This window comes from Melanostigma gelatinosum (genome assembly GCF_949748355.1).
Source record: "Melanostigma gelatinosum genome assembly, chromosome: 12".
NCBI classification, from domain to species: domain Eukaryota; kingdom Metazoa; phylum Chordata; class Actinopteri; order Perciformes; family Zoarcidae; genus Melanostigma; species Melanostigma gelatinosum.
In genome coordinates this window covers 13,471,682-13,490,422 of record NC_136645.1, presented here as the reverse complement: position 1 = coordinate 13,490,422, position 18,741 = coordinate 13,471,682, and the positions used below count along the sequence as shown (strand labels likewise).

Sequence of the window (18,741 nt, the reverse complement as noted above, 5' to 3'; positions counted from 1 at the left end):
TTTGACTGGGCCTGGCTGTCAGAGACAACCACAGCTTTAACTCCTTTCCTGTCTCCTCTCCTCTCCCATTAAATATCCTCATCATTAAAAGCGAATTAGCCATTGAGATGACATCTCCAGTCTTTCTCTGCCTCCACAGTTTTCTGCATTATATTTCTTTCCCTTATGTAAACAACTGGCTGCACCATTTGACTCAAAAACAAATTGTCCCGATGTACTGGTTCCTGATAATTCATCTTGTTTGTGTGTGTGTGTGTGTGTGTTTATTTTTATGCTTGCTCATATAGTGTGTCATCCACCCTCAGTGACTTTGCAGAGTTTTGTGTGCGCAGTACAGGCACATTTGTCCTTTATTGTAGGTTGGATCATTTTGTCCCTTTTGATTAGCGGGGGAATCAGCGTAGCGGCAGCTCCACGTGTTTGTTGACATTGTCCTGTGTTTCAACTGAGACATTCATCTCGAGTCAAACGGATGGAATATGGGGCCGAGCAACAGTATTTGTCTTTAACTCGACTGAGTCGGTCAAAAATGATGACTTCATTTGGCAGTTGGTTCCTTTAACAGACGCAGTGACAGAGAATGTGCACATGCTGTAATTAAGGGTGTTTTGTATTCTATGCAGATTCCCTTTAAAGTCAGGCATTTTGCTCCACTGCTACAGGTTTTTTTTAAAAGATCTTTTACCTTTGATGTACATCAAACCTGTGACTCTTCGGTTATTACCTCGTCTCGCCAACCTCCAGCAGAGCACTCGGCTCTGTGCCAGGTGTTGTATGCTGCTCTATCAAAGGTGAAGCTAAGGACTTGCTGCTTAGATGGTGTTACAGACTTGGCACCAGCTCAAAACTGCCGCATGCTTTTATCAGTCTCATGGACAGAACATTTGAAAGTCAGGGGTCGGGCCATCTACCAGAACATTCTGTGCACATTCACGTCTCTGTGTGTGTGCTTGAAATACTTTGAAGTGTATGTAAATACTTTAATCTACACTGACCTCTAGTGGAGGCTGATTGAAGTTGCACTTGTTTGACCGAACGTACTGTGACACTGATGTGTTTTCACGATGAAGGCGACTTTCTCGACACATTTCTATTTTAAGATACCTCCTTTCCTAATGCACCCTCGCCTTCTATATTATTTCCACAATCCAGACTCGCTCCTGTATTATTTTGTAATTCTCATTCCTCTCTGTCAGACTGCTGGTCTGTCTTTCTTCCCTCTCAACCTTCTTTCCCATTCAAAAAGCTTATAATACATTGTTACCCATATATATCTCTAAACAGCCTTTACCATGAGCTGTAGCTGCGTCTGTTGTTTGTCACCCATGTCGCTGCTCAACATCTATTGTGTCTTCTGGTGGAGCACGACAGCAACTACTACAACACTAGTTCATAAGACATCCGGTCATAGCACACACTATACATACATGAAGGACATAAAGGGCCTCATTCAGACCAGTTGAATGGTTAACTGATGGTAGGCTGCTTTTCCTTTGTGGACATTTACAATAGCAGCTAGATCATGAGGGAAAACAACACACGCATTATCAAAACAGGTGTTGTATGATGACGTGTGTTTGTGTGGGTCAGTGGTGGATGAAGTACTCAGATCTTTTACTTCAGTAAAAGTATACCACCTTGCAGAATTACTACTTACTTAAGTATATGTACAAAGTTATTGTCATCACATACATAAAGTACAAAACATAAAAAGTAGTCATTATGCAGAGTGGCCCATTCCACTCCTATTTCATTTGAATTATTGATGCATTAATATTCAAATACATTGAAGTATTTATTTTCCTCTGAATTGTAGTAGAGTAGAATTATAAAGTAGCAGAAAATATGAAGACTCAAGTAAAGTACAAGTACCTCAACATTGTACTTAAGTACAGGTACACACTGTTATGTGTGTGATTCCACCCACAGTGACGGGGAAACCCGACTGTGCCGCTGATTATCTCTGAGTGCAGCGTTCTCATAACACACATGCTGAGCGGTGAGCATGGTCACTCCTGTGTCGGGTATGTGGATTCTTAACTCTCTGCTCATCCTGAGCGACACTAAGGAGGTCATTGGAGGCATTTATGCACTCATCATCATGTCAATACTCCCACTGTTGTACTGGCTGTTTATGAGGAAAGGTGAGTAGCACATCCTCAAAGGTTTTGAGTTTTTCAATGCATTTTTTTACATCATTGATACAGCAGCCATCAGAGGAGAACAATAAGTGACAAGAATACAGGAGTGTATATTTAAGTGGACAAAAGAAAGCATTTGGGCATTGACGGAAGGTACTGCGAGGAAGTTGGATATTCTCATGTGTGTAGGAAAGTATGGATGAAAAAAAAGAACGACAATGAATGAATGCGCCACTGTTTGCTCTATTTCATACAATTGGAAATAATTACACTCTGTCTGATATTTGCCCTTTGTGCCCACTAGATGTCCCAGTCTAGCTGACCCAGGGTTTAAGAAACGCCACCTCCTTCAGCTTCCAGTCGAACCATCTCTTCTGTCTCTCTGTATTACAGTATATCTGTATTGATTGTCTGTGTAGCTCAGCTCACAGTGTGATGTGGAAAAGTAAAGAAAACATGTCTGGCAAGACATCTGTCTTGTTGATTTGGTGATTTTAAGGCTGTATGCTCATTCCAGCCCTCATGGTGTAGCGTCAAGTGAAAGCGCCACGCGTGGCGGCTGGAGGGGGATTTTGATTGATCGGTACTCGTAACACTTTTTTTTTAGCTCTTTTTTCTTCAAAAATAATTTGCCATTGATTCTCTGTGCTTGTGTTTGTGAGTTTCTCTCACCTATGGTCGGTCAAGTTTTTATTGAAACAGAGATCAATAGTCATGTTTTCCAAGTAGCACATTCTGTGGATTAGAGAGTTTAACATGCAAGGATCGATACACGCCTCAGCCGTAGCAGCTTTATTGTCATGAAGTTCCGACCTTCGCTGTAGAAAAATGCATTTCTTTGTACTACAAGATAGGAACGTGCCGGCCTGAATTCTGTCATAAATCCTCCGCTGCTTCAAGTCAGTCTGTCTATCTGGTTTTTCAGATTGCTGATTCATAACATTCCCCTGAAGTCTTAAGTTTGACATATACAACCAGTGCAAAAAAAATACTGAGGTATGAGTGAATAACGCCTATCACTTCAGAAAACCCATGAACCCATCAGCACAAATGTGAACAACACTCTCTGGAGTTTAGCACCTATCAATTGACTGGCTTCCCTTCAGTGCTCACATCCGACAGCATCTCTTAGTGTATTTAGCAGCAGAAACAATTTGGAAAAATAAATCGGAGCCAGAGGGGAAGGAGAGGAAGTGAGGTCATTTGTGTTTTGCTTTTAGAGCTGAGTGACTCTTGATTGTCTAATATGATAGGTCATATCACAGACAAAAGACTTCACTATGACGAACTTCATTGGTCTGAGTTGTCTCACCAGGGCACAAAGGCATCAGGGTCAAGTGAGAAACCTCAGGAAATATTTTTTTCCTTTCTTCTTACGCCTCATTAAGACTTTTCCCCCCAAAAAATGTGGTCAAGAAATCAGCAGGAAAATATTTCGCACATTACACAAAAGAGCACAAACTATTTCTAGTATAAGTATTGCACATATGCATGTAAATATTTGAGGATTCAGAGACCATCCAAATACATAAGAAGTCAAAAATCGACCCAATGTGCCACATCTTGCTACACACAGAGGATTAAAATGCACTTTTGTCTGGAAAGCATTCCTAGACAATCATGTCATGTGACACTAGAGGGGAAACAGTTGAGGTGATACCTGTGTCTGCTCAGAGAGCTATTTGCTCTCAGTTGCTGCTGCAGAGCTCTGAGTTGTACAGTAAACAGACCTGTTTCACTGAGTGGTCAAACGTAATTGAACTTTGAGATTCAGACAAAACAAAGTCCCTGAGTTCCGCCAACCTCGGCTCTGTAATTTCAATTATGTGTAAATTTGATGAAGAATAGAGGGTAAAGTATAGGGGAGGAGAAAGGTGAGTGAGTAGAGGACACATCTGCATGTCCAATTTTTTGAAAAATCCTCCTGGAGGGGAGCGATACTGGAGGGTAAAGAATAGATGCCTCTTCCCTCTGTGCTTTGCAGATCGCCACACAGAGGGACGGCTGACCTTACTGTCTTTTCAGTTTGTCCTTCCTTTGTTGCTTCATGTTCTGTTTCTGTCTGTCTTATCTTCTCATTACTCTCCCCTGCCACCATGTCTCATGCAACAGCCTGCCTCGCTTCTTCTTCTTTCCCGCCACCTCTCTGTTTCTCCCCTCGAACGTCAACCCTTTAATAAATAAGAGAGCAGAGGAATCATTTTTAACCGGCAAGCCAAGCTCAGATTTCTTTCTTTCCCTCTCTCTGTCTCGTTGGTGAGTGTATGGTTCAATATTTCTCTGTTGACATTGTCCGTGTCTGAAATGGGAGCTCAGCGGGAATAGAGCGGGTATACATTACTGCCATAGAATGAGGAGAAATTGGTCTGCTGTGGCGACGTGTTTCTTTGCATACACAACATATTTGAGAAAAGTGACGTGACATAAGATCAGGTTTCCTGTCACCTTGTCTGACTCATTTCTCTATGCGTGCGAGTATACATTGACCCATGTGGCTCTTGGTGATGCTGTTTGTGTGACAGACTTCTCCGTAATGAGGCGTGCTGCTGGCGAGCCCAGTTAACAAAATGGAGGAACAGGAATGCCAACAAAGAGAAACAACAGCAAGAGTGGGCGCAGTCACATTTGTTAAAAATATTTGCTGTGACAACCTTTTCCTCTCACCCAAGATTCAGAAAGGAAGAACACAGAGTGAACATCACACCTATTTTTGTAACATCAGGAGAAGCGATACCCTCCCTGGGAGTCGTGGTGGGAGGGGCAGAGCCTCGGATAGTGGCTAACAGTCACAGATGCACAAGAGTATCACGAAATCCCCTTTTGACGGACTGATCATTTCCTGTGTTAAACCCCTCCCAACACCTTCAAACCACTCAGGGCCTCCTTGAAAGACCTGCAACCTGGTATAAACTGCATGAGTTGAAAGGTTCACTGATTCACAACAACTGACGAGCAATTGGTGATAGCTGTAAAGAGGAAATGTGTACGCAATACTGTTCTCTTATTGACTGGTCACTATGTGGTGTATGGTGAACACTTCTGCTTGAGAAGGATGCTATTGAAGCTTTTACTCACCTGTTCATATAAAGTCACATTTTATTACTTGCAAGACAGGTATTTCTCTCTCGGGCACAGTAACATCAGCACCAGAAGCCCCTGTATGCATCTCGGAAATTGTTGTGTTTAGCTCCTATATCTGCTGTCATCTTTGATGTTTTGCATTTGCTGTACCAAAGCCAACAATCATTTGCCCGTTGAGCTCTGATAGCGACACATTAAGAAAGTTAAATGAGACATTGCATCGACCGGCAGGCGTACAGGCTCCAAAGCACAGGCAGCTATCTCCATACAGTGAGAACACACATTTGATATGTCCCATATATGTCCCAACTATATTGAATTCGGATGAACATAAATATAGTTTCTTTCCATTACTTAAATCTGGCTTTTACCGCTCTCTTCCAGCTACCAAGGAAACCACATTAGGCAAATCAATGAAGGTAATGTCACTGGAGAGGGAGGGCATACCTCATCTCTCTCACCCAACCAAACAATCTGTCTCACTATGTGTGTGTGTCGGTCTCTCTCTCTCTCTCTCTCTCTCTCTCTCTCTCATTTTCCATGCCATATCTCCCACACATCCTCTCCCCTCTCTTTATCTGCCGCCTCTCCCTCGCTCCCTCTTTCCCCCTCACAACACTCGCTTCCTGACAACCACTGCCAAAGGACTAGCAGGCGCAGCACATCCCAAGTTTCCATTACTCAACGGGGGCCTGGAAGAAGAAAGAGAGAGGGGAGGAAAAGAACAAACACCCTTCAACTTTAGCACAGGTGTTGTGGCAGTCTGGAGCTCTGTGTTGCAGCCTGTAGCTGCAGCAGTGTGGCCTCCAACAGGGATTGAGAGGGTTGCCTGGGGCCAGGTTTTGGGTGACGGAAGAGAAACGCCCCTCGAACCAAGCTGCTTTATTTCTTATTTCTATAATAGTTAACATAGTTTTACCATCAGTCTCACATTCTTAAATTAGAATACTAGATTAGATCGAAGTGGATACAAGTGAGTACGTAGGTGGAAGTCGACTCGGCTGAGCTAAAGTTGGACAAACTGGTCAGGTCGGGTACAGTTGGACGGGTGTTCAGTCGCTGGCCAGACCCGACCTGGCTCGGTGGCGCAGTGCTGGGCGATGACAGACGGCGGTCCCACAGGATGTTGAATGTGGATGGCTTGGAGGTGATCGCTGTGCTGGTGGTCATGGGTCTCTTCATCAAGGTTCTGGAGCAGTTTGGGATGTTCGAGCCCATCGGAGGGGAAGGTAATGGATTTTCTCAGAGATTTAATGGTTTAATAACGGGACAGTAACGGTGCAGTAAAAGTTGAGTTCACAGGTTTTATAGGTGGGGTGGGTGTTTTTCGAGTGTGTGCATGAGCTGAGACGCTGATACTTTCATCTGCAGTGCCCATTCAGTCTGGTTCTGAGTGGCCTGCAGGCCTGTCTGAGGGTTTAGGTTACCAGTGCAACTGTTGGCCATGCAACTCTCTCTGGCTCTTTCTCTTTCTCTCTTTTCGCTCTCTCTTTTCGCTCTCTCTTTCTCTCTTTTTCTCTTTCACTCACACACAGAGAGTAACTTCAGCTGAGTGTGAGGCCTCCCTCTGCCCCTGGGGTGTGTGCTTTTACCCTTTAATCAATAACACTATGGACAGAGTGGGTCTGAGTGCTGTGTAGAGAAACGTGTCTCACTGAGGGAGTGTCATCCTCGCTGTCGGAACTCCCATTAGCCTTCGTGGAGCTGAATGAAGACAGAAAATAGGGCTCATTATCTTTGCTGCAGATCATAGGTCAACATGCTTTGTGGTTGAGTTGATGTGATTTGACAAACATGATTCAATTCCAGTCTTTCATTCAGGAATTTTTTAGTTTTACATTAAAACAATTTTTTTTTTCAAAGACAGAAGCAGTTATTGATTTGTGGTTCATCAGCGGTCGACCATATACTCAATTAGAAGGTCAGTTCACAGATGTTGAATTATAGTTTAACAAAATGAAACATTTACAACACTTCAAATAGTGTAAATGAAGGCTGTAAATGAAGCCGGTAAATGAAGGGTTGACTGAAAAGGTCCTTGTCCCGGTTTTCTTCTCATGAAAAGAATTTGCTCTTCTACACTCATTTTGAGTCGGCATGTAAAGGGAAAGCATGCAGTCTACAGCGCTCTGCATACACACGCATAAACACACACACACACACACACACACAGAGGCTCCATTTATACACACTGAGCATCAGTCTTCCCTATATTTAGACTATTCTTTATGGAATATGGCAGAATTAATACGTGTGCGTGTGCCAACTCCTCTGAGTACTTAAGCTAATGAATTTTCTCTTTATTGGAGGAACTTAATGTGAGTAATACAGCGTCTCTGCCATCTCCAGAATCATGTGCTCACTCGGAGGCTTGTAACCAATGCACAATCCATATAAGGGCATGTGATCTACACTTGACACACATGCTTCTGTTTGCTTCAAAATACTGGTGATGCCATCAAATTATTCATCAACTGATCTATTTTGACCACGTGTTCCTGTGTGAAACTGTAAAACGCATTCTTTCATACTCATGTGTAATCTGCCCCCTTTCATAAGAATCCTCTGCCAGGCCAGCTTCACGCCTCTTTAATGAATTAACTGCTCTTTAATTTAATAGTTGGCTGCGTGTGTGGTGGTGTTTTTTTATTTACTTCTCTCTCAGGATATTGATCTGCTGATGTGAGTTGACTTGACAGCAAGTTGTAGTTACTGGTTGTATGACAAGACAACAACAAGAATAACACAAAAATGGAAAAGTTTGCAATGTCGAAATAAGCGTCTTTGTTTCAGTGCAGTTTTGGAAGGAAAAAAAAGAAAACTAGAATCAAATATTAATCGTGGTTGAAATGCCTTTTCTCCCTCTTGCCAGACTCCTACTGAGTCATTTTCTGGTGAGACAGAGCGAGACAAGTAAAATACAGAGACTGTGAGACTCCCATTACTTTAATGAGCTGTGTAGGTGACCTTATGCTGATTAAACATACACACACACACACAGCATGCATGTACTTTTGTGTTCTCTAGAGAAAGTGAAAGAGGAAAAGAGAAAGAGCTGGATGTGTGTGACGATGCATCGAGTATGTGTGAGGTGCACTCTGGTCTGGAAGTGTACAGGGGCTCTGATGGATTTAAAGCCAATGGCTAATGGCCAGAGTGTTTTCCATAGAGGTTTATGAGGTGGAAATTGGAGAGTTGTACAATGGGATGTTCTGGGCAGCGTACCTTTTCTAACAACACAGCGACTTCCTTCACATTTTTCTTGTCCTGAAAACATTCACTGGATAGAATGTGTTGCCTTCAACTTTCTCCAGCTGCAAAATATATCTTTGCCTGAGCATTTTATTTCCTCCCACCCGTTTTAGATCACGCTGTCTCTCAGTGGATATATGTGTCTAATTAGGAACGACCTGCCTAACTGTGTGTGCTGCAGTGAGCTGTGGTCACTATCTAGCATGAAAGGCATGGCATCCGGCCATATGCACCACGGCCTTTGATTTTTAGAATAAACTGCTGAATGTCAGGGACCTGTTCCATGCTGCTTCGTCACTTCTCAAAGGCCTTTCATATTTGAATGTTTCTCCTTGTCTTCATATCAACTCATACCATCGCAGCGGGATATATGAGCCATGTGCCAAAACAGCCTGCAGAATCTAAGCCTCAACTATTTAGAGCAGTGTCTTACCTTGCTCCGATACTGTTTGATTCACGTTCGATTATTTGGGTTTGATTCCTGTGGAGGACCGAAGGAGAACTCCAAGGATCTGGACTCCATGATGTGACAAGAGGGCATTGATTTATACAGAATATTAAACATACAGATTCTGTATAAATGCTATTTGAACTTTTCACGTGTCAGTTTAAATTCGATCATCTTCTTTATTGTACAGATTAGATAAATACATAAAAAATAGAAATGTACCTGGACTCACCTCTTCTGTGCAGCTGTTTGGTCTGACATTGCAGTCATTACTCCACTTGTAAGCATATGTTTTTTTCTAAGGAGCCACTTTTTAATGATGAAAAACCATCGCCACCCAAATCACAATAGGCCTTATCTATAAATCGTGTGAAGAGCAAATTTTGTGCGTAAATGTCACTGCACTCTTATATCATCTCGAAAAGGTAAACCAGCAATTTTGAAGAGATATGCGTTTAATATACGATAAATCACAACTTTGTTTCATGCATGTCTTATTAAAGACATTTACACCTGTTAAATACGTTATAAATGAGACCAAATAAATATATTTAGGCGGAGTTAACAGGCTATCTCATCGGTTAAACAAACAGAATGTATGCCAGCCTTTCATATTAGATTCAATGTCATAAGTAGGTGACAGATATTAGAACAATACGAACGTTCAAGCTTCTCCATGTGGCTCAAATGTGTACAGCAGATATAAATGTTGAATACAAGACTATCGAAGAAATTCTGCTCATATATTTGGCGACTCTGATAAAATGTGGTTTGCAAATATGAGCAAGCTAACACAGTAAACCGAGAGGGTGAACATGCTCAACATTATGCCTGCCAAACATCAGCAGTGTATGAGCATTCTGATCAGACTTTTGCTCAACGGCTCAAAATGAGTTTGTGAATGCTGTGCTGAGACAATGAGGTATCTTGAATACAAAATATTAGGGGTGTAGCAATACGCGTATTCGTATTGAACCGTTCGGTACGAGGCTCACGGTTCGGTACGCATGACGAACCGAACAATACGTTTGAATAAAAAAAATCTTTTCTTTTCTTTTTTTAAACCTTTATTTAACCAGGTTGTCCCATTGAGATTAAAAATCTCTTTTGCAAGGGAGACCTGGCCAAGACAGGCAGCAACACAAGAACACATAGTTAGACAGAAAAACACAGAACAAGACAAGTTGAAAGAAATTAAAAGTTATAATACTAGTATAATATAATGACAGTAATCGTATAATAATACTAGTGCATTTGGAAAATGTAGAAGCTTAAATTGTGGGAAATATTATGTTTTCGGTGGAGCCACTGTTCTCAAACTGGCAACCCACATGACGTAACGGACAGCGTGCTCTCTGACACGCCCACCACCAAAGAACAACTTTGAACGTCGAGGGTTACACAAAGCTACCTGACTGTAACGCACATCACCTGACTGTAACGCGCGTCACCTGACTGTAACGCGCGTCACCTGACTGTAACGCACATCACCTGACTGTAACGCACATCACCTGACTGTAACGCACATCACCTGACTGTAACGCACATCACCTGACTGTAACGCACGTCACCTGACCACTGAATGGGAGATGAAGAGCCACGTTCACTCAGGTATAGTTCCATCATTGTTCAAAGTCAAAGAATAACTTCATGATGTTAGTTGTAATGAATAAATACATTTTAAAATCAAGTACATTTCTCTGACATTTATAGTTTTCTACTGTACCGAAACGTACCGAACCGTGGCTCCACTGTATCGTACCCAACCGTGAATTTTGTGAACCGTTACACCCCTACAAAATATATATTGCATTTAGTTTTCTGGTGTCTGTCGCATATGTGAATGGTCTGAGCTGTGTGTCTGTGTGTGTCTGTGTGTGTACCTTTGATGAACACCATAGATTTAGCTCCATCATACAACATCCTCCATCCTTTTGCTGTGTACAAAAGGCTCGGTAAATCATTTTTACTTCTTAAGAGGTTATTTGGCTATGATCAGCACTGTGTGTGTGTGTGTGTGTGTGTGTGTGTGTGTGTGTGTGTGTGTGTGTGTGTGTGTGTGTGTGTGTGTGAGTGAGAGAGTGTGTGTGTGTGAGAGAGAGAGAGATAAGTGAGGTAGATTGCTTAGCGGTCAGCTGGGGACCCATTTGTGTCCAAGCACGCACACATTCACAGAGGCATGTCCATCTACCCTCATTGTAATTGCCCTTTAATAGACAGGTAGACTGATAGAGAATGGTGTGTGTGTGTGTGTGTGTTGCAGCTAGTTCAGTCTAGGGGTCTGAGGACATTATATCTGATGATCTTCTGTTGCGCCTGGTAGCTGAATGATTACAGCATATGCTATAAAACCTCAACATCGATGGTCGATTCCAGCCTTTGCTCCTTTGTTGCATGTTATCCCCCCCCTCCACACACTCACACACACACACACACACACACACACACACACACACACACACTTCTACACTGTTCTCTACAAAGTAAAGGTGAAAATGCCCCCAAAAATGCTCATGATATTCTCTGTCAGTCACCTGTAATAGTGCCTTACCCTCAAAACAAACCAACAAAAATGTAATCTGAAGTTTATGATTTGTACAAAACCAATATTGTTTTCAAGAACCAGCCAGGGAATCATTAACCTACTCTGTTGGGGAAAGTTTATAAAGTTTGCCACAAACTTGTTGTCTCAACCACTGACAGAAGCTGCAGCATCTACGTGCCTGTAAACAGTAATATAACTGCAGTGAGTGTGGAGGAGACTGTCCTTGTTGTCCTTGTCTGAGGCTCTTCATCTTCTAGCCAGCTAGAAGATGAAGAGCCTGTGATGCAAGAGGATGAGACGGGATATTTAATACACAACTCTCCCTATCCTCCATCCACCATCCCCCACCCCTCTGTCTGCATGTCTCTCTCTTTCTTTCTTTCTCTCTGTCTCTCTTTCTCTCACAGTCGTGTATGTGAGTGAATGAGAGACTGTATTTGTATGGCAAGTGCTCTGTGGATAAAAGAACAGAAGTTATTGATGTTCCGCTGCTATTCTTCTTAAAACACTGAAGAAAGATGATAACATTGAGAATAAACTAACTATTCACACACAAACACACACGCACAGACTTGTCCTTGAAAATGTCCCTTGGAAGATTAGCTTCAACGCAGCTTAAACCTTTTCCCGTATGCAGCATAACATGTAAATGTCCCGGCAGTTTGTAATATCGCACTTGATTTTCTGTGTGAGATGCTCCAGCAATTTGCAGGCAAAAGTTATATTACGTGAAATATTCCGCCAGAGCTTTAGTGGGATCAAAGCAGCAATATTCCCATATTATAACCCATTCCACACAAGGTTAAAATAGTACAATATGATGGTTTAAACCCATTTACAAGTAATACAAAATAAAGCAGTAGGCGAATATGGGCATTATAAAAATATATGAAACTCGCACTGAAAAGGCTTTTCCTATCATAACAGATTAGCAGCTTTAAAAAGATAATCAACATCTTTCTCAATTATCTGTTTATTAAGCAATTAGGGATTTCCAATAATGCATATACATATTGCTCTTTACATTTTACACACACACGTAAATGTAAACCAGAGTTTGTTCAACAGGTACTAATAGAATTCAAGTGGACATAAAGAAAAAACAAACAATCAAACTAACACGCACACAATCTAAAGCACAAGGAAAACATATTCAGACACTATTGGAGTTATATGCTGTAGACGTAATACAAGTAGTGCTTTTAAGAGAAAATCTTCATGAAGTCAAAGCTCGTCACATTTGAGAACTATTGATTCAGTCAAGAAAAATGTAAAAAGTTATTTGCATGTACGTTTACATCCCAGCCTTAAGGAACGTATCCTGTAAGAGGCACTTTTAATAGAACTTTGACAATAATTGACCTGAATATTGCTGCCAAGAACAACAACTTTCCTCATATGTAACAGCTGGTCTTGTCCATCATGTCTATTTTCCCCTTTCGCTTTAAATGCAGTGTTTGTTTGCACTTGTGAGGTTGGGTGTTGAGTGTATCCTTGTTTTGCATTCGCTCATGGAGATCCTGGTCGCTGTATTGTTTATCCACTGTTCATTCCTACATTGAACTCTGCTGTTCATACGAAGGCACTATAATAAAGATGCTCTCAAGTTTTTAATCGTCAGTTCACAAGCAAACCATTGCACTTTTATGACGAGTTTGTAAGTTAGAAAGGTTTTTTAAATGAATCTTGCCATTCATTTGAAATAAGAACTGAACTTCCCCACTTCCCCTCATACTAAAGTTCCCACTCACTCACTCTCTCCAGTCACTGGGAACTGGAGAGAGTCTGATTCCTGGACTGGCTCACTATCTCACACACATACTGTGTGCTAACAAGGCTGCATACGCCTTGCAGCAGGATTCACCAGGATAAAACATTCATGTCGGGCAGACAGTGGCTATTATTTACCCTGTTTTTACAACAACCTGGGAAGGGCACAGACTGCTATCAGTCTGCAATTGATTTAACTGCCAATTTCACCTTCATTCATGACTGGATCCCAATAAACTTGTTGGATAACTTTCCCGTTGGCTGCTGCCAGCAGCCCTTAGTCACTCTTAGTCCACTGCTTTCTTGTTCCAACACAACAATGTCTTGTTTGGCTGAAAATGGGGTTAGTTTGCTCTGTTGTGTGACAGTCATTTCCCTTGAAGATTTTGCTTTAGTGGTCTTTTCGGAAACAAAAATCTTTCAACAGCTGAAACCGAACCTTCAGAGAGCCCGAGATTCAACCCTTTTAGCTGCTACAAAGTTGTTGTTTTTTCTGTTGTATCGACCCGTTCAGGATGTTTACCTGATCTGTCTCCTGGCGGGAAAGAGCAGAGCAGAGTGTTTATGATTTGATGGAAATAAGTTTTGCGCATTGTTGTGAGCGATGCAAAAAAAAAAGAAGCATGAATGCAGCTGAGTGCCAGAAAATAAGCTTCAAAGTATAACGGCTGTAATGCTGTCCGGTCCGGTAGTTTTGATCTGACGCAGTGTCATAACAGCAAACATGAGTGTTAGTGTACCTTTCAGTATTGTGTGGATGTGTTCGTGAGTGTGTTGGAAATTGTTAATGGCTTGTGATCAGTCATTACCCTCACACTGTTAGTCTGGTCTCTGGAGCAGAATTTAAATGAAGGACAATAACAAAGAGAGAGCGAGAGAGTTGCTGGAGGGGAGCAGCAGGCTGAATATAGGGTTGCAAACAGAGTGTCTTGCCTTGCACTGCCCTCTTCAGGTGTAAAAGTGAACTGCTGCGATGTGTGTGTGTGGGAAGGTCAGAGGTTTTCAGGCCTTGCGTTGCAGCCTCAGTGTTTATTTGGCAAATGAAATAAAAAGTGTTGTGTCACGCTAAATATTGAAAACCACTTGCACTTTTATAAATGAATCGAATCCAATTGCTGAGATAAAAAGAAAAAAGATCATGTTTAATAATTTATAACTGAAATTATTTTACATTTTTACCAAAAGAATAATTACGCAATATTTTTTTTTTTGCTGGAATGTCATTAGGATCGTTATGCTTGGCTTTTCTTCGACAGCAAAAATCTACAAAAACGTTTATCTGTGGTCAAATTGTTTTAAATCCTTGATTAAATAGCAATGCTTCACACATTTGTTTTCTCTCCATCACCTGTCACATTAACTTGTATCCAAACAAGACACATAGAACAATGACAGCATATTCCTGAAAACCAGATGTCTAAAAGTTACCATTTATCTAATTGATGTTGTTCGTGTAACGTTACGTCTTGTGTCCTCAAATGAGAAAACCTCTCACCCGTCTCACCTGATTGTGACTGTTTCAAAAGAAAACTGTTCATCAGCAGCTTTCTGTAGTTTGCGCTGAAAGAGCTTGGTCTTAGAACAATGAATCTGGTTTTGTCCCACATCGCGGTATTAAAAATATCCTAAAAAGCTAACGATCTATGCAAATGGCTCTCTTCTTTCACTTATCTAATTGGAAACACACTGCATTTTGAGCACCATTTGTCAATGACCTCCTCTGTGTCTCCTCCTCCTGCACGCATTCACACACACACACACACACACACACGCACACACACACACACACCCACCCTCTTACTCTCAGACATTTTAATCAGTTTTGAGAGTAATAATTGCCAAGGTAGACATCTAAATATGGAGGTATTTCAATTACTCTGTGTCTGGCTTCAGGCAAAATATGCCACACAGCGACTAATCAACTCACTAATTAACCTAGCTTTTTATCACAATCTCAGTGTGTGTGAGGTTGTCAGCATCTGCCATAGATTAGCATTCAGACAAGTGCACCTCCAAACAGGTATATCAAAAAGAAGCTCCTAAACTCCTGTATGATTTTCCACCCTGGAGGAACCTCACTGCCCTAATCAGATGTTTAGATGTGATGAGTGGGGGTCAAGCGGAAACAATAAATGCCTGAGGAACCTTTCTGAAAGCTGTTTAGTCCGCCCATCACTGGTCTCTAATTATATCACACACAACACTGACTTTCAAAGCATATGGGGCAACACTTTCGCTCGATTGGACACAGCTACTCCACAGAGCTCATATCTGATTGCCATTGAAGTGATTAGCGTAGTAATTCAAAGGTGTGGAGACGCTGAATTTGGTTGATTTTTAGTCATGCTCTAGGGTTGGCAATGACGATCTGCCAGTTTGTCTGCAAGTCGTTAGCTGCTGGACGGATTGCCATGAAACGTAGATATTCATGACCCTCAGAGAACGTATCCCGATGACTGATAGACCCCTGACTTCTACTCTGACGCCACCATGTGTGACATGTGTGATTTTGAGTGAAATGTCTCAGGATGAAATTTCGTGTTCCCCTCAGGATGAATTGTAAACACTTTCGTGGCACTTTAACTTTTCATGTCGTGCTACCATAAGGTCAACATTTGTGACTGTTGCCATTCCCATCAGCCTCGCCTGCACTTTGTGTTGAGGGTAATTGGCCAACGTTAACATGGTAACTCGCTATCGGGTGAAAATGGTCAACAAATAACCATATTAGCATTGTCATTGTGAGCACATTGGCATGCGGATATTAGCTTTAGCTCAAAGCACCCGCAGCAGTGAAGTCAACTAGAATTTATGTTTCCATTAATAGAAACAACAGTAACAACAGTAACGAGTTCAGAGGTCAGTGCCTTACAATATTCCTGGAATCACAGAGCTGTCATGTCTGAGTTAAAGTTAAAGTCTTTTTATGTTTACTTGCAATATATTGATCTTACATTTCTGTCTCGGTATATGACAGACATCCTAATGCTTTATGTAAGCGACAATGGCAGATAGGCGCGACCAGCCTTAATCTCTCACACTTTCATCCTTTATTTGACTCTCCGACTGCAGACTTTGTTTAAGAATTCACTGGCCTGAATATGTCACTGTATTGAGGAATTAATGTCGCCTATTTAATTCACCGTGCCCGTAAAGGCATGCAAATGTATTGTAGTACAATGCTTTATGTAGATATGACCAGTAAATCCCATTTCATGACCGCTTTTCTCAATTATGTTCTCTTTAGTCATCTCAATTCATGTGATCATAAAGAGCCTCTTGTGATCATGTGTGATCCTTCATTGCCATGAGACGCCTTAAGATCTTTCTTATTCTACTTGAAGCACTCAACTGCCACAGTTGACTCTCTCTCATTAAATGACAGTGATTGATGGTTGCACTCTTTGAGGGTTCATGAGTTCCGACTTTGGACCTGAACTCAAAACCATTGCTTGTTTGTCATTCTGTTCACCAAAGAGCAGAGTCTGCCTCTGATTGAGTGTGGTGTTCTTCAGTCTCACAAGGCTCCTCGAGGCTCGGCAGCAATGCCGTTGCTCTGGGTCTCATTCTGACTCCGAATCATTCATCACATGTGACGGCAGATAGATCAAGCTCTCCGTACACCTCCATCTCCTGGTTTCTTTGGCGCTGAGCCAACCTACTCGCAGGCGCAGACCGACACATGCATGCACGTACATACATATACGGACTAAATATTCCCCCGTCTCCGCTCAGTTTCCTGTGGAACATTCACTTCCAGTGTTGACAACGGGGTGTTATTGAACATGAAGTGGAGGATGAAAGTGATGGAGCACTTTGAATCCAAAGGGTATCACTTTCCCCTGTTGTTGAAGTCGAGCCATTTCTTCTCTCGGCATGCACTAATTGAACTGGTCGTCTCCCGACACCACTTCCAGAGACTGTTCTGACAAAAAGGACAAAAGCATCAGTCATTTTAGCAAATGCCCCCAAACAACACATGTTTCTGTTTGAGTGAAGTCCCTTAGCACCTGTGGTCATTTACACACCTGTTCGTTGGGAGAAAAGGAGGACGTTTTATGATGATTTATAGCCACAAGGTCCGCGGACAGAGGAGATCAAAACAGCAGACTGCAACTCACCAGACCATTGTTTTCTTTCCATTTCCTCAGTCAACATTGGTTTATTTTAAGCATGACCACGAGCCTAACCTAGCCATAACCAAATAGTCTTTGAACACATGCCATGCTCTTTCCCTTCCGAAGTCATGTTTGTGCTTAAACCTAACCAAATCTCAACTATAGTGTTGTCATTTCACCAGCCCACTGACAATGGAAACACAGATTTATTTATAATGAAATTGACAAAGACACTGTATTTAATGGGGGACGTTCACATCAGATCAATACACAGTAATGAGGTAGGGATTCAGCTCCAACCGCCGTTTCACATCAGTGCATCCAAACTCATTTCCTTCATCTAATCCCACCTCAACATTATGTTCCAGTGGGCTTTAAAGGCTATATCGCATCTTATTTACTGTACATGTACTGTACGACTTTGTTTCCTGATTCATTCATGACTGATTCGGGCCTTTTCACCTTTTATCAATCACACATGCCCCCGTCAGGTATGTTAAATCCATTTGGTAAGAATGCATCATCATGATTACATTCTTTTAAATCTTTTAAATCTTTTTTTCTGCCCCAGTTCTTCAGAGATGCTGTCTGCCAGTGGTATAATGTTAGTGTGCCAGATGTGACATCAATATATATCCCATCCCGACTGAACTATTCCCCACTGTACTGGGTTGCATATGCAATACATGTTATAGCCAGATTTCAACTCCAGACAGTGTGCGCATGTGTGTTGACGACACTCAGGGGAGATTGACACATCTGTGAGTTTGTCCACAGTAGCCGCTGGGTCAGATGCTTCGTCTCTCTGTCATCATAGTCTCCCTCCTCCCTCCTGTTAGTCTTTCTCTGCTTCTTCCCCCAATGTTATCCTGCATTTTCCACTTGGTAGCTCTTTGTGATTCTTTTGATTTTTGATTCGGTCCTTGCTCTACCCCTGGTTGCTGTCGTTTCCTCCGTTCCACCTTGCCCCTCCTTTCCCCGTCTCTCTTCGTATCTCCTCTCCGGATTAATTCTTCTCATGCACCCCCTCTCTGTTTCCCCTCGTAACCTACAAGTATAGTACTCCTCCATCCTTTTCCCTCCTTCATATTCTCCTCTCCCTCCTCTGCCCTCCCCTTCACTCAGTCCCATCACACTGACCCAATTAAACATGGGGAGGGACACAGCAGGAGGAGAGTGACGGAGGTACGAGAGGGAGAGGGAGGACAGGCAGCGAGTAGAGAGCGTTTGAGAGTCATTTGCTGGAAAAGCAGAGAGAGAGAGAGAGAGTCGCAAAACAATTACTGCCAAACTGCCAGGACACGGAGTGAATTGTCCGAACTTCACCTGGAACTTAAACAACCTTTGACAGCCTTGGAGGTGGCGGGGGTGGAGCAGCATGTCGAC

The 18,741-nt window shown here is 42.1% G+C and overlaps 1 protein-coding gene across 4 annotated transcripts in view; it reads left to right on the top strand.

Annotated features, from left to right (window-relative positions):
* LOC306785435 (A-type potassium channel modulatory protein KCNIP2) overlaps positions 1–18,741 on the top strand; it is a gene marked incomplete at its 5' end in the record, with an annotated part of 75,429 nt that overhangs the window by 47,405 nt on the left and 9,283 nt on the right. For 2 of the 4 annotated variants that reach the window (XM_079279807.1, XM_079279804.1), the window contains one exon: positions 6,346–6,451. The exons of the other annotated variants lie outside the window; for them this stretch is intronic. In XM_079279807.1, the coding sequence (XP_079135933.1) occupies positions 6,346–6,451 (106 nt within the window). Of the gene's footprint in view, positions 1–6,345; positions 6,452–18,741 lie in introns of those variants that run through there. 4 annotated transcript variants of the gene reach the window in all.